Source organism: Mus caroli, chromosome 2 (genome assembly GCF_900094665.2).
Source record: "Mus caroli chromosome 2, CAROLI_EIJ_v1.1, whole genome shotgun sequence".
NCBI classification, from domain to species: Eukaryota; Metazoa; Chordata; class Mammalia; order Rodentia; family Muridae; genus Mus; species Mus caroli.
The window spans coordinates 119525470-119549720 of record NC_034571.1 but is presented as its reverse complement, the minus strand read 5'-3'; the positions used below and the strand labels follow the sequence as shown (position 1 = coordinate 119549720).

General features: G+C 36.9%; 1 protein-coding gene across 7 annotated transcripts in view; it reads left to right on the top strand.

Annotated features, from left to right (window-relative positions):
- The window catches only part of Trpm7 (transient receptor potential cation channel subfamily M member 7), an 85380-nt gene that overhangs the window by 14867 nt on the left and 46262 nt on the right, over positions 1 to 24251 (top strand). For all 7 annotated transcript variants that reach the window (XM_021155473.1, XM_021155472.1, XM_029474518.1 and 4 more), the window contains exons 2-10: positions 4696 to 4775; positions 8472 to 8510; positions 11762 to 11960; positions 13192 to 13405; positions 14512 to 14636; positions 16691 to 16862; positions 18257 to 18431; positions 19766 to 19889; positions 22186 to 22258. In XM_021155473.1, coding sequence (XP_021011132.1) covers positions 4696 to 4775; positions 8472 to 8510; positions 11762 to 11960; positions 13192 to 13405; positions 14512 to 14636; positions 16691 to 16862; positions 18257 to 18431; positions 19766 to 19889; positions 22186 to 22258 — 1201 coding nt within the window. The remainder of the gene's footprint in view (positions 1 to 4695; positions 4776 to 8471; positions 8511 to 11761; positions 11961 to 13191; positions 13406 to 14511; positions 14637 to 16690; positions 16863 to 18256; positions 18432 to 19765; positions 19890 to 22185; positions 22259 to 24251) is intronic.

The following is a 24251-nucleotide window of genomic DNA, read 5'->3' as shown; positions in this document are numbered from 1 at the left end:
GCACTGGGCAGCTTGAGGGAAACATGCACTGGGCAGCTTGAGGGAAACATGCACTGGGCAGCTTGAGGGAAACATGCACTGGGCAGCTTGAGGGAGAAGTGGGTCCAGAAAGGGTTTGTGTTCTTTCTTTAAAGACTTGGAGAATATTCTGAATTCTCATGGGAATGAGTCAGTTAATATAAGGGAAAAAACTAGAAAATTGGTGAAGAATGTCCCTGATGTAGAACGTATGGACTTAGGGTCCAGTGGTTGTATTTGAATGGTAGCACAGTTGTCAGAAGGAAAAGTGAATATTGATAAGAGTAGGAGTAGCTGTCTTCAGACACACCAGAGAGGGCGGGCTGCAGATCAAGGGTTAGGAGGGTAATTTTGTGGTTTTGGGTTCTTTTGTTTTTGTTGAGACATGGTCTGTGTAGCCCAAGCTGGTCACAAACTCAGTGTTCCTCTGCCTTTTTCCAGGGATTGAACTCAGTTTACTAGGTTTGTGCTACAAGTACTTTTGCTCTCTAAGCTACCTTGAGAGCAGCTCTTACAGGAGTTTGCTGCTGTTTTGTTCTGGTTGCTTCCATTTCTTTTTTCTCAGTAGTGGGATAAGAAACCGAGAATGATAGAGGGTAGTTGAGAAGGAAATGCAGGTATACCTAAGAAGAAGAAAAAACAAAAACAAACAAACAAACAAAAAACCCCAAACTAGCAGAGTTTTAAGTATTATAAAGACTGCCAGGGTAGTGAAGCGACAAGTTTTTTCCTGAGCAATAGAAACATAGTCTTTAGAAAACAACCAGATTTTAGTTTACAAAGAAGGTTCTGGAAGCACTATGCAAACGGGCTTTGTCACGTAAGAAATGTTTATAAAAGGCCCTAAGATCCTTAGGGCCTCACTTGTGACTTTGTTGGCTGAAGATCATGGTGTTCATGGTGTAATTTTTGTCTAAGTAAGCACATTCAAAGGAACTTTTTACTAAGTAAATGGAGATTTTTTAAAAAAGATTTATTTATTTTATGCATATGAGTACACTGTAGCTGTACAGATGTTGTGAGCCATCATGTGGTTGCTGGGAATTGAACTCAGAATCTCTGCTCGCTCCGACCCCTCTAGCTCCAGCCCTAAAATTTATTTAATATTATACATAAGCACACTGTAGCTGTCTTCAGACACACCAGAAGAGGGCGTCAGATCTCATTAAGGATGGTTATGAGCCACCATGTGGTTACTGGGATTTGAACCTCAGGACCTTCAGAAGAAAGTCAGTGCTCTTAGCTGCTGAGCCATCTCTCCAGCCCTGTAAATGGAGATTTTTGAATGAGGTCAGAATGATTGAATTTCAGAAACAGAAATGAGATTAATTAAAATTTATCATTAGAGTGTTTGAACTTCACTCCTAATATTTTCTTATATAGGTTTCCTTTAGAAATGAGTTCTGTGCCATCTACATGTATGTATATATAACTTACTTTTATTATTATTTTATTTATTTATTTTATTTTTTTTTTTGCAGTGAGTGGTGGCACATACCTTTAATCCCGGCACTTGGGAGTTTGAGGCCAGCCTGGTCTACAGAATGAGTTCCAGGATGGCTAGAGACATACAGAGAATTCCTGTCTTGAAATCCCCCACCTCAAAAAAAATTTTTTTTTATGCAGTGTCAGGAATTGAACCCAGATATGACATATGCTAAGAATTACTCTGCTGCTGAGCTATGGTCTCTACAATCCTTAATTACTTAGTATTAGAGAATTCTAACTTAACCTCCTATCCTTGTTCTCCTTCCTGTTGTTTGCACCCATGTGAAGGTCAGAAGATAGCATTTGGGAGTCAGCTCTCTCTTCCCATATGTGGCTTCAGGAATCAGGTTCAAGTTAACTCCTTTACCTTCTGAACTATCAAACTAGCCCATTGTTACTTTTTGTTATTTTGTTTTTTATTTCATTGATTTTGTTTTTAATTTTATTGTTTTCTTTCTTGAAGTGAGAGCATATGTTCTGAAACAGGGTCTTACTTGGTAGCCCAAGCTTGTCTAGATCTCAGTGCTCCATCCTCTTGTCTGCCAAGTACTGGGATTACATGTGTGCTTGGCTTAACAGAAACTGTGACTATTATTATTATTATTTTTTATTTATGTGTATGAGCCAGTGCCACTTGTGCACTGCTGTCATAGGCCAGAAGAGTGCACCAGTTCCTCTGGAGTGGGAATTACGGTCAGTTGTAAACCACCTGATGTGAATGCTGGGAACTGAGCTCAGGTGCTCTTCAAGAAGGCCAAGACTTTCAACTGCAAAGCAATCCCTTAGCCCTCATTATGTTTTTTTTATTTTGGGCATTTAGCTAGTCTTTCATTAGCTTCCCCATTTTTCCCTGCATCCATTCCCTCAGGCTATACTTTCACTTCACACAATTTAGACTATATTTATAGTCTCAGTTGTCAACTTTATACATCTCTGAAAAGGAAACCTCAACTAAATTCCTTTCTTCAGATTGGCCTATGGGCATATCTGTGAGGCATATTCTTAATGGGTACTTAATGCAGGAGGGCCCAGACTACTGTGGATGGTTCTGTGTCCCTAGATGGACCTAGGCTGTATAAGAAAGTAGCTATGCAAAACTGTAAGCAGCATTTCTCTATAATCTCTGCTTCAGTTTCTGCCTTTACTTTCCTCAGTGATGAACTGTGAGTTGGAAGTGTAAGATGAAATAAACCTTTTTTCCTTGAGTTGTTTTTGGTCACTACAAGAAACAAGAAAGCAAACTAGAACAGAATATGTGACACTTTATTCACATCTAAGAACTTTAGATACTTGTGTTTGTTTGCTTGTTTGTTTGTTTGTTTGTTTGGTTTTTCAGGTCAGTATTTTTCTCTGTGTAGCCCTGGCTGTCCTGGAATTCTTATCTGTAGACCGGGTAGGCCTTAAACTCACAGATATCTATCTGCCTGCCTCCCAAGGATTCAAAGGCCCAACTTGATACTTAAGACTTTTTTTTTTAATACATATTTTTAAAGATTTATTTATTATATGTAAGTACACTGTAGCTGTCTTCAGACACTCCAGAAGAGGGCGCCAGATCTCGTTACAGATGGTTGTGAGCCACCATATGGTTGCTGGGATTTGAACTCTGGACCTTTGGAAGAGCAGTCGGGTGCTCTTACCCACTGAGCCATCTCACCAGCCCATTAATATTTTTATTAGGTATTTTCCTCATTTACATTTCCAATGCTATCCCAAAAGTCCCCCATACCCTCCCCCCCACTCCCCTACCCACCCATTCCCACTTTATGGCCCTGGCGTTCCCCTGTACTGGAGCATATAAAGTTTGCAAGTCCAATGGGCCTCTCTTTCCAGCGATGGCCGACTAGGCCATCTTTTGATACATATGCAGCTAGAGTCAAGAGTTCCGGGGTACTGGTTAGTTCATCATGTTGTTCCAACTATAGGGTTGCAGATCCCTTTAGCTCCTTGGGTCCTTTCTCTAGCTCCTCCATTGGGGGCCCTGTGATCCATCCAATAGCTGACTGTGAGCATCCACTTCTGTGTTTGCTAGGNCCNNGCATNNTCTCNCAANAGANAGCTATATNTNGGTCCTTTCAGCAAAATCTTGCTAGTGTATGCAATGGTGTCAGCGTTTGGAAGCTGATTATGGGATGGATCCCTGCATATGGCAGTCTCTAGATGGTCCATCCTTTCATCACAGCTCCAAAGGAGTTACAGATACTTAAGACTATTATTTTGATTCCCAAGTACTTAAAAGTATGAGGACTAATTTGATTTAGTAGTTACAGTGTTATCAGTCTTATATTTTATAAGTATACATTGAATGTTTGTTGAGTCATCCTTATAGGTAAATATACCACCTCTTTTTGTGAGTTTCCTACCTGTGTCTGAAGAAAGTAAATGCATCTTTTTTTTTTTTTATGTGGGAGCAGAAATGGGTACATATTTATCAAAATGAACTTGTTAATTGTGTTTTAAACTTTTTATATACCTTTCCTTATTAGAGAGAAGTGTGTTTAAACTTATGTGATCTAGAGTTGTTGAAATTTTCCTTATTGAGTTTTTGCTTTTTTTTTTAAACAGTCTGATTGTGGTTGATCATAAGAGTAACACATGAATTTGGTAGATTAGGTGTTTGAAATTATTTAATAATTTACTGTTTCTCCCATCCAGGCACTTAAGAACTCAGCCTTGTTTAGCCTATAGGATCAGATGAGATAGGCTGCTGTCTGTGTGGATCATAAATTGCTCAATTTCTGTTGATGCTTAACAGTTTTTCCTGATATCTTTCCTTTGACTAGAATTTTGCTTGCTGCCCTATGTATCACAGTACCATTAGCCAATATGTGCCTTTAAGCTTTCTAGAAATACCTGATAGCTTAGGCTGGGCTTTCTCTAAGTTAAATGTGGCCGTTACTTTTGACTCTTAAATGGTTCAGGATGGCATTAATTCTTGAGGTTTATGCCTTATTCGGAGACTCTCATGCTTGGTTTTTTTCCTTTGGCACAGCACCATTAAATCATGTTGGATTCGAGTGGAATTATCTTAATGATTTAGGTGTACCTCACTGAGGATAATATATCACACCTACTTAGTAGAATAAAGATAAAATAAATACTACACATGTTCTTGTGTCTCTATTGTAAAATTACTTCCAAAGATTAGCAGGCTGTAAATTTGTAAACTATCTTTGAACTCTGTTTTAGTCCCAGAAATCCTGGATAGAGAGCACTTTGACCAAGAGGGAGTGTGTATATATTATACCAAGCTCCAAAGACCCTCACAGGTAAGCATACATTGATTTCTTCTAAAAATTTTGATATAAATTTATTGTTGTTTATATTTAGCAAATGAATGCACATAATAATTTGAGGTTACTATTTTTCTTTTGAGAATGGGAAAAGAGACTCTCACTGGTACCTTAGCAAGGTACCAGTGCTCTAGAATTTCTTTTCTCAAACTTTCTCTGAACCCTAATTGTCTAAGCTTACATGTAGCAGCCATCCATCTTTTGAAACAATTCACTAAGTGGCCAAGCTGGCTGATCTACAAAGCATTAGGGAGCTGTCTTAGGGTTTTACTGCTGTGAACAGACACCAAGGCCAAGGCAGCTCTTATAAGGAAAACATTTAATTGGGGCTGGCTTACAGGTTCAGATGTTCAGTCCATTATCATCAAGGCATCATCCAGGCAAGCATGGTACAGGAGGAGCTGAGAATTCTACATCTTCACCTGAAGGCTGATAGCAGAATACTGACTTCCAGACCGCTAGGATGAGGGTCTTAAAGCCCACACCCACAGTGACACACCTATTTCAACAAGGCCACACCTCCAAATAGTGCCAGTCCCTGGGCTAAGTATATTCAAACCCTGAAAGGAGCTCTCCCTGTCTGCCCTCCAGGGTTATAGGCACACACTATTCTGTTTAGCCCTTCCTCCTTTCTCATTTGTAGATTTTGATACTGGGAGTCTAGACTCAGGTGTTTATGTGTGAGTGACAAGAAGTATACTCACTGAGGCAACTTCCCAGACCCTGCAAAGGTTTTTAATTCTTTCAGTCATTAGATAGCCTTAATAATGTCCCTGAAATATTTAAATTCTGTGATTTTTTTTTTTTTCTAATATAGCTTACTAAAGATAGGGTTTTTCTGTTACATTACAGGTAACACAATATCGTATTCCTAACACTGGGGTTAATATATAGGGTCCTAGTTCTAAGACATCATTTTCTCCCAGAAAAGCGTGATTTTTTTTTTCTTTATTAAAAACAATAGATTCAGAACCAGGGTTGGTAGCACTTGCCTTTAGCCCCAGCACTCCAGAAGCAGGAGTGGGAGCATCAGGCTAGACTGGTCTACAGAATGAGTTCCAACATAGCCAAGGCTACATGGGGAAACTGAAAAAAAACAAAACAAACAGAAAACCCACCAAAACACCACTATCATCAACAAAATCCAGTAGATGTGATGAGTTGTGGTGATGCAAGCCTTTATTTAATCTTAGCATATGGGAGACAGAGATGTGGGTTTCCAAGTTAGAGGCCAACTTGGTCTATATAATCAGTTTCCAGTCTATCCAAGACGACTACATAATGAGACCCTTTGCCCCAAAACAAAAACAATAGATTGCATTAGTGACGAGGAGTCTGTTTCTTGTGCTTTTGTTAATTTTACTCTGCAGTAGAAATAAGCACTCACCAAACATTAAAGAAACAACCTATTACAAATATTTTAAGTGAAAGTCTTTTTTTCTACCTCCACTCTTTGGCCATAACTTCACAAAATATTCTGGTAGTATTCATTCCTTGACATAACTTCCAGAGAGACCTGGATAAAGTACAGTTCAGCTCTCTAGCATTCATCTAATAGCTAAGTGTGGTATCATGTGCCTGTATTCTTAGTGTTGTGGTATGCAGAAATGGGTACATCCAGGGACCATACTGACCAGCTAGTCTAGCTAAAAAAGCAACCTCCAGGTTCAGTGAAAGAGACCCTGTATCAAAAACAAAACAAAAACCAAACCAACTAGCCAAGCAAACAAAAACAGTGTGGAAGGCTGGAGAGATAGATCCCTGATTAAAAGCACTGACTGCTCTTCTGGAGGATCCAGGTTTAAATTCCAGCTTCCACCTGTCAGCTCACACTGATTTACAACTCCAGTACCAAATGATCTAGTTTCCTTTTCTGGCTTCCAAGGGCGTTATATACATGTGGTCCCCAGACATACATTCAGGCAAAACACCTCTACATATAAAATAAATCTTAAAAATAAGAAGTTGGAGAAGTGATCAGGGAAACCTTTGGCTTTCAATCTTGCATAGTTGTGTGCATATACCTATCCCCCATACCTTCTAGACAGAGTCTTTGCATGTCCAAGCAGGTGTGAGTGTGTGTGTGTGTATGTATGTATGTATGTATGTATGTACACACACACACACATATAAATAAATATCCTTCTCCCCAACTTTAAAGTTCACACTGTTTAATCTGTTATGTATATTATTTATCCTGGAGACCATTGCTTCATTCTTTTTGTCTGTTTTCTTTTTGAGATAGGGTCTTACTGTATAGCCTTCACTGGCCTGACACCTGGTTATGTAGACCAGGCCGACCTAGAACTTACAGGCAACTTTCTGTCTCCCACGTGCACTATCATACCTGCCGCATGCACACACACACACACACACTCTCTCTATACCTTTTTAGTGGTATTAGGGATAGAACTCTTAGCCTTACACATGCTAGGCATGTACTCTACCACTGACCTTTATCTCCAGCTTAGTAATTTATATTCATTTGTTGCATGTTATAAGTTATATGTCTAAATCATTTATGTTAATACAGTAGTATCTTATTGACGTACATTTTAGTTATATTCTGTTTTTCTCTGTTAGAAATGCTATAATGTATTGCCTTATAATTTTCATTTTTTTACATAGACTTCAGATACTTTTGACAGACTTTACCACATACTTTTCAAATGCTGTTTGGTTATCAGTGCTGAGGCGTTGAACCCAGAGTTTTATGCCTTTTAGACAGGTGCTTTATCACTGAGCTACAGACCTGCCCATACTTTTAGAATTTGGATTAGAGTGTGAGGAATTGATACTTTTTAATTATGACAAGTATTATCAAATTGTTGTCCATAAAAATATTAATATATATTTCACCAGCAGGTAAGACTTTCCTGTTTTCACGAAACTATTTAAATACTTTTTTAAATTTTCCTAATTGAGTCTTTCATATATATGTTTTTACTGTGAACTCTTCATATTTTTCCATTTTTATGTTGGATTTTAACATTGATTTGAGGAAACTAATAGGGAAACCAACTTTTAAAAGATTTATTTATTTATTATTTTATGTACATAAAATAATACACAGTAGATGAACAGATGGTTGTGAGCCTTCAGGTGGTTGTTGGAAATTGAATTTTTAGGACCTTTGCTCACTCCGGTCAACCCACTCCCTCTGGCCCAAAGATTTATTTATTATTATACATAAGTACACTGTAGGTGTCTTCAGATGCACCAGAAGAGGGCGTCAGATCTCATTATGGGTGGTTGTAAGCCACCACAAGGTTGCTGGGATTTGAACTCAGGACCTTTGGAAGAGCAGTCTGTGCTCTTATCCGCTGAGCCATCTTACCAGCCCCTAACTTTCTTTTTAAAATTTGTGTTTATGTCTTATTAATTGCAGATTTTTCCTACATGAAAGTGTGATTTTGCATATTTGTCATTTTACTCTGTTGTTTCTTGGTTTATTTCAAAATTAATAATACTTAAAACATAATTCTATGCAAATCTAAAAGGTTAGTTGAATATATAAACCAAGGTGTGCATGATCTATGGTATTTATTTTATATATATATATGTGTGTGTGTGTGTTTCTTATGTTTTATACCTCTTAATGAACTTAATATTATTTACTTTAAAATAAATGTTTTTTCTTTAGCTAATAACTTACCTTTCTATATTTTATAGATGTCTTCCAGGATGTCAGATTTGTCAGCAACTTGTCAGGTGAGTTTATTACATTGCAGAAATTTTGAAAAATAAACTTAACTAATAGATTAGAAACACAAGGTATAGCACAGTGTGATACAATTGATGTTATTATATTTGAAGGACATATTACTCAAATCTTTGACAGTACTGTTTCAGACCTAAAGCTACCAGAGTAGGGTTCTGAGAGTGAGAGTTGGTTGAACAAAGAGGGAAGGGACAAGCAAAACAGGCTATAGGAAGATCTGACAGTTAAAGACCCTGTGGTCCAATCAGGAAACTACAGTGTAAGAAATAGAATGTGGTTGGTAGGCTGGACTACCAGCTTTCAGGAGTCAAAGGCAGGCAGATCTCTATGAGCTCAAGACTAGCCAGTTCACATATTGTGAACTCCCACCAAGCTAGGGTTACACAGTAATTCCTCGTTTCCCCCTTTCTTAAAAAAAAAAAAAGTTAGAAATGAGTAGGGACTATGTCATTTATGCTTTAATATGTAGTATATCTTACTTCTGATTTTCTATTAAAAGGGGTTAGTTGCAAACACGAGAGATGACTCACTGGCTGTTCTTTAAGAGGACCTAACTTTGAGTCCAAGCAGCTGAATGGCAACTTAGTACTGTCTTTAGTTCTAGTTCCAGGGGATCCAGTGTCTGTTCTAGCATTCTTTGCACTGCTTGCATGTGGTGCACATACATAATTCAGATAAACACTCATACACATAAAATTAACGTGCTAGATATTCTTCTCCCCTCTCTTTGCAGCCATCATTCTTTTTCGTGTTTGTTGTCTCAGTTGGAGACAGGATCTCATGTAGTCGATGCTGGCTTAAAACACCTGTACCGAGGCTGATTGTGAGTTCCTACTCTTGCCTCCATTTCCCAAGTGTTGGGGTTACACCTTGCCAGATCTGTCAATTTTTTCTTCTTCTTTTCTTTTTTCTTGGTTAGGTTTTATTCTAGCTTGTTTTAAGACTTCTTTCCTTCATCATTAGCTTTCAGCAGCATCCTAGTTTTGTTTCGAGACAAGTTCTCTTTGTGTATCTCTGGCTATTCCGGAACTCACAGAGATCTGCCTGCCTCTGACTCCTAAGTGTTGGGATTAAAGATATGTACCACCACTCCTGTCGGTAGTATGGTTTTGTTTATGTCTGGTTTATTTGTTGAACTACTGAGATACATGGATTCAAGAATTTTGGAATTCTTTTTCTTCAGTGTGTTTTCTAAGTTTTTATTCCCATTTCTTTTTAACATTTGAATTATATGTGTTGAACTATTTGTTGTTCTAGCTTTTGAGGTGTCTTTCTGTTCTCCTTCCTTGTGTTCACATTTCCTCAACTCTCTGGGGCATATTTTTAATATTTGGACCTTATTTCTAGATTCATTTATTGATTTATTTTATGTATATGAGTGCAGTGTTGCTTTCTTCAACATATCAGAAGAGGACTTGGACCCCATTACAGATGGTTGTGAGCCACCATGTGGTTGCTGGGAATTGAACTGAGGCCCTCTGGAAGAGCAGTCAGTGCTTTTAACTGCTGAGCAATCGCTCCAGCCCCTGAACTTTATTTCTAATACTTGTTTTATATTATCTGTCATTTTGGATTTTATTTAATGACATTTATTTCCTTTAATAATACTTTTTACTTCATTACATGCCTAGTATAAACATTTTTTTCAGTTTTGTTGCTGTTTATTTTTGTTTTTGTTTTTGTTTTTTTCTTGGTTTTTCAAGACACAGGGTTTCCCTGTGTAGTCCTGGATGTCCCGGAACTCACTTTGTAGACCAGGCTGGCCTCGAACTCAGAAATCTGCCTGCCTCTGCCTCCCGAGTGCTGGGATTAAAGGCGTGTGCCACCATGTCCAGCTAATCCTTTGAATCTTTAAGACTAGCTTCCATTACCCAGCCGAGCAGATGCAGTATGGCTGCGAAAGTCTGCAGGCNCACTTTGTAGACCAGGCTGGCCTCGAACTCAGAAATCTGCCTGCCTCTGCCTCCCGAGTGCTGGGATTAAAGGCGTGTGCCACCATGCCCGGCTGTTGCTGTTTATTTTATGATCGGTTTTATTGCATATACCCTACCTCAAACATGATCATCTTTCCTTATTCTCCCAAGTACTTGTGGGTCAGCATGTGTGGCTTCATGCTGATCAATTTTGATGAGTACTGTACATAGTGAATTTTAAGATTTGAAGGGTTTACATTTTGTTGTATTACATTGTAGAATTTTGGACTTAAATTAAGTAGCAGTTGGTGAAATTTGGTTCAGGTTGGTCCTTTGAAGTTTTGTTCTTCATTTTAGGACTTGTACTATCTAAGTGTAATTTAGGTTCATTAGACAGAATTCTTCTGACAAGCCTGCATTAGGACTTATGTATCAGAAGGCTGTTTGTTCATTCTAGGTATGCAAACTGTTCTGTGCCCTAGAATTTCAGGATTGTTCTACACAGATGGTCCGTCTGCAGGCATTTAGAACTCTTCCTGGGATCACCTTCCTGTTATTGCTTCATCAGTTTTAAACTCTTGTGGTTTTCATATTCTGTCAGATCAGTTGAACTGAACAGTTCTGGTTTTTTTGTTTCTTGGAATTATGGTCCAATAGGTACTTTTATGTTACACACCATCACTCTTTGTACTCCTAGCCTCAGGCAGTGATTTGTCACTCTTTGGTGACTCAGTAGGTTAGTTTGTGTTTTCTTGAATTCTGTAATTCTGGAGTCATTGTGGTGTTTGGTGTAGGACACAGACAACATGAGTTTCATCTGTTACTGTGTCTACTCAAATTTCATCTCATTCTGTAGCTGAACACTACTTCTCTTATGTAGGTGTGCCACATTTTACTGATGGCTTGCATTACAGTTTTCATTATTACACACCAATGTATGTAGTCTATTCCAAACTCTGCCAAAGTATTGACTTTTAGATACCCTAAAATCAAAATGTCAAGCTGTTTTTATGTTCATTCATTTTAATTCAATTTTCAATAACTTAATTTTAAAATTTACTTTCAAATTAGCTTACAAATTAGCAAGTTTCCTTGCAGCATTGACATTCACCCATAGTTTGGATTGAGCCCCTCTCCCCCCATCCTCCTCTTCTTACATCCCTGTTTCCCATTCCTCCCGGCTTGAAGCCCTTTTGTTGCAGTCTTTCCTTGTTAGTTTTTCCCTGTTACTTTCACATCACAGGTGTTCTATTACCCTTCCTACCTACTTTCCTTTCACTCTTAATTTTTTTTAAAGATCTCTATAAACTCTTGCTTTTTCCCTTTAGATGTTTCTGTGGTCGTTTGGTCAAGCAACATGCATGCTTTACTGCAAGTCTTGCCATGAAATACTCAGATGTGAAATTGGGTGAACACTTTAACCAGGCAATAGAAGAATGGTCTGTGGAAAAGCACACGGAGCAGAGCCCAACAGATGCTTATGGAGTCATCAATTTTCAAGGGGGTTCTCATTCCTACAGAGCTAAGGTATGCCACTTATTACATTCATTTTTTATTTCATTTATTTCGTAATATATGTAGTATCAAAACAGAGTAAGGTACAGTGCAGAAACTAAAGTTCTTAACGTGGGTTGACATAAATACAGAATTATTGTATTTTTGTGGATCATATCATCTTTATAAAAAGTCTTAATTTTATGTTTATTGTCAGAATCTGTTTTCTGAAAGGAATGTTATATCTCCTTTCCTTTCTTTTTTAACATTTTCTAAAGGTAAAAGGCCTCATTTTTTTTAGGCATTGTGACATATGCCTGACATTCCAGCTACTTGAGAAGCCTAAGTACAAGGATTATTTGAACCCCACTTTTGGGATCAGGCTATGTAGTATGGGAAACCTTGTGTGCTAAAGAAAATCAAATCCCCCAAAGAATCCTTTTAGTGGCCTGGATGGACGTCCTTTTAAAGGCCAGTGTTTGCATTTGAGTTTAAGTTCAACCATTGTAGTATTAGCTATCTACTTGTCTTCCTTTTTTTTCTGTATTCACTTGTCTTATATTATTTTGATTGGCTTCCTTTTATTCACATATTATTCTTCTTTAGTGTGATCTAGTAATAAAATACAGTTTTAAACAAAATAAAATAAAATACAGTGTTAAAATTTATCTTCCTCATTTTTATTACTCAACAGTGTAAGAACTTTTAGAACATCTATAAGTCTGTTATTTCTCTTGTGATGTATGTGCATTTGTTGGCAAACATTTAAATTCTGTGCATTTTAAAGTTCTGTAATGTAATTGTTAATCATTTTATAACCTTTGCATCTTCCTCCTTGTCTTCAGGCATCATGCTCATTTCCAAGTTTTCTTATGTTTATAAGTTCTTACTGCTTATGTACCTAACTGATTCCAAGAAACACATGCTATTTGTCCTAACTCCTCCTACTCTTGGTGTATTCATAGTTTAACAGGGCAATAAATGTTATGAATGAGTTAATTGATAATTGAGTATAAATAGGCAAATTGAGACATGTATCCTTATTTTGGTGAGTACTATAATGTATGCTAGTACTATAAATATAAGAATTTTTCCAAATTATAAAGCCATTTGCTATTTTATATTTCTAGGAGTGTAAATATTTTGAAAATGGCCCATGAAAACTTTTTTTTACATGATCTAACAAGTATTTTTTTTTATTATTAGATAATGTTGCATTATTAAATCTGCGAACATAGTTATTTTGGCCCTTTGTTTGTTTTAGTATGTGAGACTATCATATGATACCAAACCTGAAATCATTCTGCAACTTCTGCTTAAAGAATGGCAAATGGAGTTACCCAAACTTGTTATTTCTGTACATGGAGGCATGCAGAAATTTGAACTTCATCCAAGAATCAAGCAGTTGCTTGGAAAGGGTCTTATTAAAGCTGCAGTTACAACCGGAGCTTGGATTTTAACCGGAGGAGTCAATACAGGTAATATGAACACTTACCAGTTTTATTTAATGTTTGCCAATCTTTCATATCTGTTTGGCATTTGAAATAATAAATTAGTTTAAATATTTGATTTTTCTGTTAATCTATAATCTTTGGTAATTTAATTGATAAAAATAACTTAATCTTTTTGGTTGTCATTTAGGCCTTTAAAATATACACTTTAAGTTCACAGAGTTGACCTGTATGCCAGATCCATTAGGTAGTTTTTATACTTAGGAATAAAGATTAATTTGAACATAGCCACATTCATTTGTCTATACTTGTAGCAAAGACTAGTAAGTACATACTGTACACAGCCCAATTGTTAATGCTTGTCTAAAACATTTGCTGACTCAACTGTAAGGTATTGTCAGTTCTGACTACTGATAAACTGGTACAAGAGTAGTAGTCTGCTCCTTTGAGAGTGGCAAAGGCCTGGCCTTTGGGGACTAGAGAGATGGCTCAGCAGAGAAGAGCACTGGCTGTTCCCGTAGAGGACATGAGTTTTGTTTCCAACATTGACATGGTATCTCACAACTATCTGTAACTCCAGTTCCAGGAAACCTGATACTTTTTTCTGGCTGTCTCAGGCCTTAAGGACATATGTGATTCACATACATGCAGACATGTATACACATAAAAATAAAATTGTAAAAAAGAAAAGTGGCCAGGCTGTGGTGGCCCACGTCATCTTTAAATCCCAGCACTTGGGAGGCAGAGGCAGGTGGATTTCTGAGTTCAAGACCAGCCTGGTCTACAAAGTGAGTTCCAGGACACCCAAGGCTACACAGAGAAACCCTGTCTCGAAAAACAAAAAACAAAACAAAAACAAAAACAAAAAATGATATGTTACAAGAAGCAAATTATACATCAGTTTGTCAGTACTAGACTTACCAGTGTGATAGGACTCAGTTTACATGGGTTTTGGACAGTTGCAATGGGTTTGATACTGTGTGGTTTTGTTAATCTGCTTGGTTATCTTACAGTTTTTATAAGCTTGGCTTTGGATCCTACAGCCTTAGAATCTTTTTTTAAACAAATGTCATAAATTGTAATGTTAGAAACTACTGGGTTTTTCTAATGGTAATTAAATTTTGTATAAACAGGTGTGGCAAAACATGTTGGTGATGCCCTCAAAGAACATGCTTCCAGATCGTCTCGAAAAATTTGCACTATTGGAATAGCTCCATGGGGAGTGATAGAAAACAGAAATGATCTTGTTGGAAGAGATGTAAGAAAGGTTTTTTTCTAATGTCTTAGATTTGAGCTTGTATATAAACAGAAATAACGCTAGCCAATTTGATAGACTATATCATACTTTCACACTAAGTTTAAAACAAAATTTCCAGTGGTCTTTTTTGATCCTTTGGAAAATGTCTATCAATATAAATGCTTATAATAGTGTTGGTCCTTTTGTTTTCTATCTTTAATGTAGAATGTTATTTTAACATGTTTTCCATATTAGTATTTGTAATTGATTCTTTTCTTTTCTTTTCTTTTCTTTTCTTTGTTTTTGTTTTTGTTTTTTCAAGACAGAGTTTGTCTGTGTAACTGTTGCTGTTCTGGAACTTGCTCTATAGACCAAGGCCAGGCTAGCCTTGAACTCAGAGATCGAACTGGTTATTATGTTAGGGATTAATCTTGTCACCAAGAGTTGGAATCAAATGCTAGTGCTTTATTCGAATAGATTGAAGATGTGAACCTGTTTATGAATATTCATCAGGAGCCTATTAAAGAAAAACTGACTGGGCATGATGGTGCAGTGGGGACTTACCTGCCTGAGGGTCTTAGGTTCACTGCTGATAGGGCACCTGCAGAAGAGATGAGTCACCAAAGGAAGGGAGTCACTCAATGGTCAGGGGAATTTAGCAGCTCTGACTCTCAAGTACTTCTTTATACAAGTTTCACAGAACAAAGACAAACTAATGATTATCTCAAGTGGTACAGGATATATTTTGATTTTTCATTACATGTCCATGGTTATAAGTTTAGTTACAATTAGAAAATACAAACATTTTTTTATTAGCTCTATAACTCCCATTTAAAGAATATAAAGAATGTCTCGCCTGAAGCAAACACATTTATTATATGACAGCCTGCTTTTAGACACTCTAGGCAAACAGAAAATATCTGAACCACTCTTTTTATGAATAGCAAATACTAATACCTAACTATGTGTTTCATCATTTACACTGTAAAGTAGGAAAAGTTTATTTTAGTCAATCTATCTTATTTACTGAATTGTATTCCTTCAGATATATACACTGTACAACCTCCTATCTTCATATTTTCAGAGAGCTCTAAGCCTTTAATAAAAAGAGAACTTGTATCTGTAACCTATTCTCCTGGCTAGTCAGTTTGTCAGTTGACTCTGTTTACCCTGTACCAGTTATGCTGTTTGAAGTTGCTCAGGGGCAGAGACCCCAAGAACATATCTGGAGTAATGGCCTCATCTAGCCATATGCACATCTGTACTTAATGATGTCCAGGGCTTAAGGAAAACTTGCACATAGTGGCCAGATAAAGTTAATTTTAAGATTTTCCTAAAAAACTAAGATATAATTTTTCTCAGTAAAAGAAATAAAATTAATCATAATGCAGAAAGTCCCCAAAAATATAACACAGAGAGACCAAAACCTAAAAGTTAGAGGTAGAAGCACAGAAGTTGTAACAATGTGCTCAGCTTTGCTGGAGCTCTATCAAGCAACTGTGCTGGCGCTGTGACTCTCGGTGTTCCCAGTGGATATTGCTGTGCCATTGCAGGCCTTTAATTCCAGCACGCAGCACATAGAGGCAGAAGCAGACCAGTTTCTGCGTTTCAGTCAAAGCCAGCTTGATCTACATAGCAAAGTTCCAGGCTACTGGGGCTATATAATGCAATCCTGTCTTTAAAAAGTAACCAAAAGGAAAAAAAAAATCTAAATTGTGGCAATCATTTTCAAATGGTACTGAATTTCTAATCTCTGTTTTAAAAGGCTATATTTATGCTTTGGAAAAAAACACATTCACATTTTGCTGCTTTTTTATTATCTTCTGAATTGGACTTTACTCATTTCAATAAATTTATAATTAGCACTGTATATTTTACTGTTCCTTTTGTATGCAATGATAAAAAACATAGCTCAATTTATTATTGATCTTCAAATATTTAAAAGCTTATTCTTTTTCTTTAAATATGAATGAAAATAGAATTGTACCTTTTATCCCTGGATGGCTTCAGGATTTATCTTACACTATGTTACATTCAGCTCCCTTCCATTGACTCTTGTTTTGGTTATTGTTTAGGTGGTTGCTCCTTATCAAACACTATTGAATCCCTTGAGCAAACTGAATGTTCTGAATAATCTACACTCCCATTTCATCTTGGTGGATGATGGCACTGTTGGAAAGTATGGGGCAGAAGTAAGACTGAGAAGAGAACTTGAAAAAACCATTAATCAGCAAAGAATTCATGCTAGTAAGGGAGTTCATAGATTTTTTTTTTTTACTATTAAATTATTCAAAGGTGTATTAATAGCCAGCAGCATGCTTGAAAAGTAGCATGTTCTTTGAAGTAAGTACACTTCTTTACTTACCAAGAGAACCTACAAAGCAACCAAAAATGGCCAATCTTAAACAAAATATTAAGACCTAGGAAAAGACATCCTAAGCCAAGTTCCATATTTATGTTTCCAATCCAAGTCCAAAAAGAAAAGAGTTTTGTTGCTGTTTCATTGTGTTTCAAACAAAACAAAAAAAACTATGATATTGTAAACCACTGTAGTTCAAGGTACTTATTAACAGTCGTGATGTTTGTAGTCATTCTAATACCTGACTTTGACAGTCAAGATAGTGTTACAAAAGGAGCAGCATCACTTTGTTAAGAATGAGCTTCCTTAAACTTTATAATGTAAGTCTGTATTGCTGTTGGCAAGTGGGTTTTAAAAGTTAATGTTCTTGGAACAGATTTTTCTTTCCAACTGTGGCTGAACTTTATCCTTCAACATCTATATTTTGTTACAATCTGAAGTAATTCTGTAACCCAGTATACTGAGAAGGTGAACTCTGATGAAGTGATATGGAAATATAAAATAACAGAAGAGCACACATAATAGTCACACTGTTTGTGAAATTGAGTAGTTTAAAGAAATATATTTGGGGGCTGGAGAAATGACACAGTGGCTGCGTGTGCTTGTTACTCTTGCAGAGGTTTTGCGTTCAGTTCCCAGCACCCATTCAGTGTCTCACACCATTTGCATTTCTATTCCTGGGGGAGACAGTGTATTCTTCTGATTTCCCTTTCTAAGATTTATCTTTATTTATATAAATACCGTAGTTGTCTTCACACACCAGAAGAGGGCGTCTGATCCCGTTACAGATGGTAGTGAGCCATCATGTGGTTTCTGGGAACCTCTGGAAGAGCAGTCAGTGCTTTTAACCACTGAGCCATCTCTCCAGCCCAAGACTTTAAATAATATCACAGCTCTTAAGGGGCCGAGACTAGAGGCATCCTTGGGTTATACATATAAGACTTTCAAAAAGAAGAAAAAGCAAAAGCTAGACATACTAAGCCACAAATTAATCCTAACATATCTTGTCAGAAAGTCAATTAGTAAATACACAAAGGTTTATCTTCGGTTAATATGCACATTCTAGTTGAAATTCACTGAAATATATTTCAGTGAATAAATGTTGAGAGCTCTTGTTATTGGTGCTCGGTTTTTTTATAAATATACTGGCTATTGCTAACATTCAGTGTTCAAGGTAAAGCCAACTGTCTCACATGTAATTTTATTTTAATTTTTTTATTTAAAGTAAGATTAATTTACTGAGTTTTCTCATATTTACTAATTAAACTTTTACCCTTTTCAGGAATTGGGCAAGGAGTTCCTGTGGTGGCTTTGATATTTGAAGGCGGGCCAAATGTCATCCTTACAGTTCTGGAGTACCTTCAGGAAAGCCCCCCAGTTCCAGTTGTTGTGTGTGAAGGGACAGGCAGAGCTGCAGATTTACTAGCGTATATCCATAAACAGACAGAGGAAGGAGGGTGAGTGTAGAGTATAGCAGACTTTACAATATAGAGTGTTATAGCTTATCCAGTACTGAATTCCTTTGTTTATTTAATGAGAATGAAAATCTCAGATTCAATAAAATGCTTTGTTCAGACTTAAGGCAGTAGCTTGTCTCATACATTATTGGAATGAAAGTATAATCATCTTTTTTATTTTTTTTTTATTCAAAAGATTATTTTGATCAAAACATACCTTTGACCTGATAGTTTAATTTCACATAATAGTTTCTACAAGTAAATACTTGTATAAAGTTTTTGTTGTAGGGTTATTTGTACAAGATAAAGACATAGAACATCTACCAAAAGAGGTCTAAATAAGTTATGGCATGTCTATACAGTGGAATGATTGAGGCTCAGGAAGGATGGGACCTGTGTATTAAGTCACTCTACTCCCCTGTGGCAGCACACACACACACACACACACACACACACACACACACACACACACGATGCAGAGTAGTGTAGCTCTTTTGCAAGGATGACATGCAAACTTGTGAAGCATTCCTTCCTTGTTTTTTTAAAGATTTATTTACTTATTTTATGCATATGAGTACACTGTAGCTGTACAGATGGTTATGAGCCTTCATGTGGTTGTTGGGAATTGAATTTAGGACCTCTGCTTGCTCCGGTCAACCCCGCTTGCTCTCGTCCAAAGGTTTATTTTTTATTATACATAAGTACACTGTAGCTGTCTTCAGACACACCAGAAGAGGGCGTCAGATCTCATTATGGGTGGTTGTGAGCCACCATGTTGTTGCTGGGATTTGAACTCAGGACCTTTGGAAGAGCAGTCAGTGCTCTTACCCACTTAGCCATCTCGCCAGCCCACATTCCTTACTTTTAAGAAGAGTTAAGAAAATTACTTACATTACTAAACAAGATCTCAGAGCATCATAGAGGCTAACAGTGCTTGCTGGAAAGAGCTGAAGTGTAGAAGGCAAAGAGAATAGGAAAGGAGATTCTGATCATGAACTGCTGCATTGTGATACTCTGATGCATTATCGTGTCCATGTTTAAGATAACTTGGGAATTTATTTTATAAGCCATAGTATAGAATTACCCTTATGATACCTTGTAATATCCGAGTACTAGTACTACATCACTTGCTTTTTTAAAGCATTCACAAAATCATTCAAAATGAAAACACTCTTACTCTTCTTATGCCAAAGATTTAATAGTAGGTATCTCAGAAAATTATTATTGAATAATTGGTACAGAATCTCTAGAAACCTCGCTTGGGTCTACCTGTGTTTCCTTTTCATCTTACGGAGAAGATGAAATGAAGTGAATTGATTTTCTTCTTTTACCAGAAATCTTCCTGATGCAGCAGAGCCTGATATTATATCAACTATCAAGAAAACATTTAACTTTGGCCAGAGTGAAGCAGTTCATTTATTTCAAACAATGATGGAGTGTATGAAAAAGAAAGAGCTTGTGAGTAGATTTCAGCAGAATAAGTCTCTTATTTATTCTAATTTATACATTATTTCATCTTTGTGGGGTTGGTTTGTTTTGGTTTTTTTGGGGTTTTTTTTTTTTTTTTTTTTTTTGGTTTTTTTGGGGTTTTTTTTTTTTTTTTTTTTTTTTTTTTTTTTTGGTTTTTCGATTTTTCGAGACAGGGTTTCTCTGTGTAGCCCTGGCTGTCATGGAGCTCACTTTGTAGACCAGGCTGGCCTCAAACTCAGAAATCCGCCTGTCTCTGGCTCCCAAGCGCTGGGATTAAAGGCGTGCGCCACCACCGCCCAGCTAAAAAGGCTAATTTTCAAATTGTATTAAGACTATATTCTTTTAAAGGAAGTTTTATAAGTGAATCTGAACTGACTGTGCCTAGTATTTAAGAAGAATGCAAAAAAACAAGCAACATGGCTCCATGGCCACTGGTGCTTGCCACCAAATCTGATGACCTGAGTTTGATCCCTGAAAGTCAACTGGTGTAAGGAGAGAACCAACTCTCACACATTGCCTTTGACTTGTGGATGCTGTGTGCAAATCTCTCTCTGTCTCTGTCTCTCCCTCCATTCCCCACCCCCAACAAGGGGACGGGGTTATAGTTGCTAGTGACTTCCAGTAAAATGTCTGTGAAAGTATTTTAAGACTACAAGATTAAAAGTCTATACTGCTTAATTTTACACGTGTGAACACAGGCTTATGTTTTCAGAGAGAAAATGTACAGCTCTGTCAATACATAGAAACATGGATTTGTTGTCACTCCTTGGCCTTTGTGCCTTGATGAGATGCTGATTTTGACTTTCATTGCAAGCTTTGTCCTCCATGAAATGAAGTTGAACTTTTACTAGTGTAGTGTTCGCCTTTTACTTTCTGAAAAGTACCTAGATAAAAGCTTCCTAAACAGTTTTATATTTCACTTGGTTACACTCCTCAGCACTATGCTGCAAGGTGTAGTGGTGCACACCTGTGCTCTAGTACCTGGAAGCTGAGACTGGAGGGCTGAGTCAACTTCGTAATAATTTTTCTTTAAAAAGGGGTGGGGGGATATATTTATCACTGGAATAAGTGTTCACTCTGTAAAAAGAACAGCAATATTTACTCTAATAGTAATCTTTTGCCTCTACCCACAAATTGATTGTATCAGCAAACAGACATAAGATAGGGTAAAAAGAAGTGACTCTGATATGGTAAAAAGAAGTGACTCTGATATGGAACAAACAAGCCGCATGCCTTTAGTTAGTCTAGGCACACAGGAGGAAGAAGATGGACAGGGCTACTTAGGGAAACCAGTCTCAACATAACAGAACATAAAAGGGAAAAGAAGATACTGGTTTTGGATATGTCTGCTAATGTGTTGTAAGTAATGAAGTCAAAATTTTCTGTTTTGTTTTTAGGGTTGAACTGATATTAGATCAGTTAGGTCTATAGATTTACAGGTCTGTATAATTACAGAGATATGTAAGTGACTACATGTTAAGAAAATCATTTTGCGTGTGTGGTTGTGTGGGCGTGCATGCACAGAGGTCACTTTTTGGAGTCCGTTCTTTCCTTCCACCTTTAATGACTTCTGGAGATTGAACTTGGTTGTCAGGTTTGTGTGGTGTCTTTTTTGTTTGTTTGTTTGTTTGTTTTTGTTTTTTCGAGGCAGGGTTTCTCTGTATAGTCCTGGCTGTCCTGGCACTCACTTTGTAGACCAGGCTGGCCTCGAACTCAGAAATCCGCCTGCCTCTGCCTCCCGAGTGCTGGGATTAAAGGTGTGCGCCACCACGCCCGGCTTTGTGTGGTGTCTTAGTTACTTTTCTGTTGCTGTGAAAAGGCACCATGACCAAGGCAACTTAATAAAAGAGCATTTAATGAGCTCATAATTTCAGAAGTGAGTTCACGATCATCATAGTCCCATGGTAACAGGCAGGCATGGAGCAGTAGCAGTGCTGAGAACTTACAAGACAGGGAAGCTACCTTCTGGAATGAAGACTTTTGAAACCTAGAAGCCCCGTGCCCAGTAACAAACCTTCTCCAATAAGGCGCACTATCTTCTAACCCTTCTCCAGCAGTCATACCAATGGGGATCAAAGCATTCAATCATGTGAGCCTACAGTGGCCATTCTCAGTCAAATTGTAATATATGGCAAATACTCTTACCCACGTTGCCATCTTGCCAGACCTATACATATCTGTTTCTATACAAATCTACATATGAACATTTCTCTTTATGTTGTTTGAAATTGTTATGTAATATCTTAAGCTTTAAAAGTAAAGATATTAATATATTTTTAAATAGATCACTGTTTTTCACATTGGATCAGAGGATCATCAAGATATAGATGTGGCCATACTTACTGCACTGCTAAAAGGTAAGGGTTCTTTAATTTTGTTATGAAGCAGGATCTTTACATAGCCCTGGCAGTCCTGGAACTCACATAGATCCTCCTGCATCTACCTCCTAAGCAATGAGATTAAGGTATGAGCCATAATGCTTAACTAAAAAGCTAAGATTCTAAAAATATGTTATCTTTAAAGTATGTCCTATTTATATAAATAGGAATTTTTTTTGTCAAGGTCAGAGAAGTTGATTTTTAAATAGTTTTTCTTCTTCTTCTTTGGGTTTTTCTGTGTAGCCCTGGCTGTCCTGGAACTCACTCTGTAGACCAGGCTGGCCTCAAACTCAGAAATGTGCCACCACTGCCTGGCTTAAATAGTTTTTCTTTATGAAAGACACAGGTTAATTTTAAGTTGTCAACAAATTAGATATGTAGACTTAGAGTTTGGTGTCTTGTAGATTTAACTGGATGGATGGATTTATTCATTCATTCATTCATTCATTCATTCATTCATGTGTTTTTTACATACACACACATGAAATGGGATGTATTTTAAAAAATGACTTTAAAGATAATCAAGTATTTAGCTGATAGATATAAAAGAGATTACTTAAATATACTAATTTCTTTTGAAGAAAATATGAACTAATGTGGTCTTTCCAAATACTACAGATACCCACTGGTTTAAAAAAATGTCATAGTGCTAAGTATTTTCAAAAACAAGAAATGAAAATTGTGTTCTATTGGGAAGCCACATATTTGGAGATAGGGTAGGAACAAGGGTCTTATTATCCATTAAAGTGTCCCAGATATTAGATTACAACAAATTACCACTATGTTTTTAAACATAATATAATTAAGTATAAATCATCTTGGATCAGGAGATGCTTAAGTGGTCAGGAACCGTAGACATAGTAAGAAAGAGAGATGACATAAATATCACAACATGTCCTTGTTTTATCCTTCCAGTGGTTCTACATGGCCTGTTTTCTTTGTCTTTTCTTCATCTTACAAAGGAAGAGGGATCTAATGAATCAAATGACAAAGTCAAGGAATTTTAAAATCACCTATATTTATAAACCATTAAGATGGCTTCGTGGATCAGACCACTTGCCACATGAGCCTGACAGCTCTAGTTTTGTTCCTGGAATCCATAGTGGAAGGAGAGAATCAATTTGTACACGTTGCCCTCTGAGCTACATGATTGCTGTGTTGTGCACGCACCCAGACAGACAGACAGACACACACACACTAATGTAAAGGCTATAACTTAAAGAAAAATTGAATATCTTATAGAAAAAAAAATGAAAATTTGAAGAATCCAAAATCTTAGATAATGAATTTATATTCCGTTATTATGTAAAAGTAGAAATAAGACATTCTGTGTCCTAGCCTAGTCTAATAAATGTAGCTCTCAATTCTTATCAAAGAAGTTTGTTTTTACATGAGTTAGGAACCTTTACCCAAAGCTACAGCTACTTAAAATGTAGAGACTAACAGACAGTGGGATACCTAATCCCAATTGCTACATTTACAACCTAACCTGTAAAACTAAGACTGAGAACATTTTGAAAGAAGCCAGAGAACTAGGAAGTCATCTGTGATACTGTATCTTCTAGATGAGACAGTGTTACCACATGAAATCTCAGTAATATTGCTATCTAAACAAGATGTAAACAGTGACAACACCATTGACATTTGAATTTTACAAGCCCTACACCTGGATGAAGAGCTACAGGCAGCTAACTACTGCTGAGCCATGGAGACTCAGTCTTCACCAGGAAGAAGTGCCACAGTTGGTTATGCAACACTGGGTAGTCATCCCTAGACACGAATCTCATTTTTTAAAAAATCATAAAGTAGAAATGAATTGTAAATAAGTGCTATTGCCTCCCTTCCCAAACAGAAAATTGCAGATCTTCTGCCTTAGGTAAGTGGTGCAAGCACTGAAGCATGCTTTGGATGTATCAGAAACCTTAAAGTGATATTCTTATATCCTTAAATAATCAAATATGGACTAAAATAT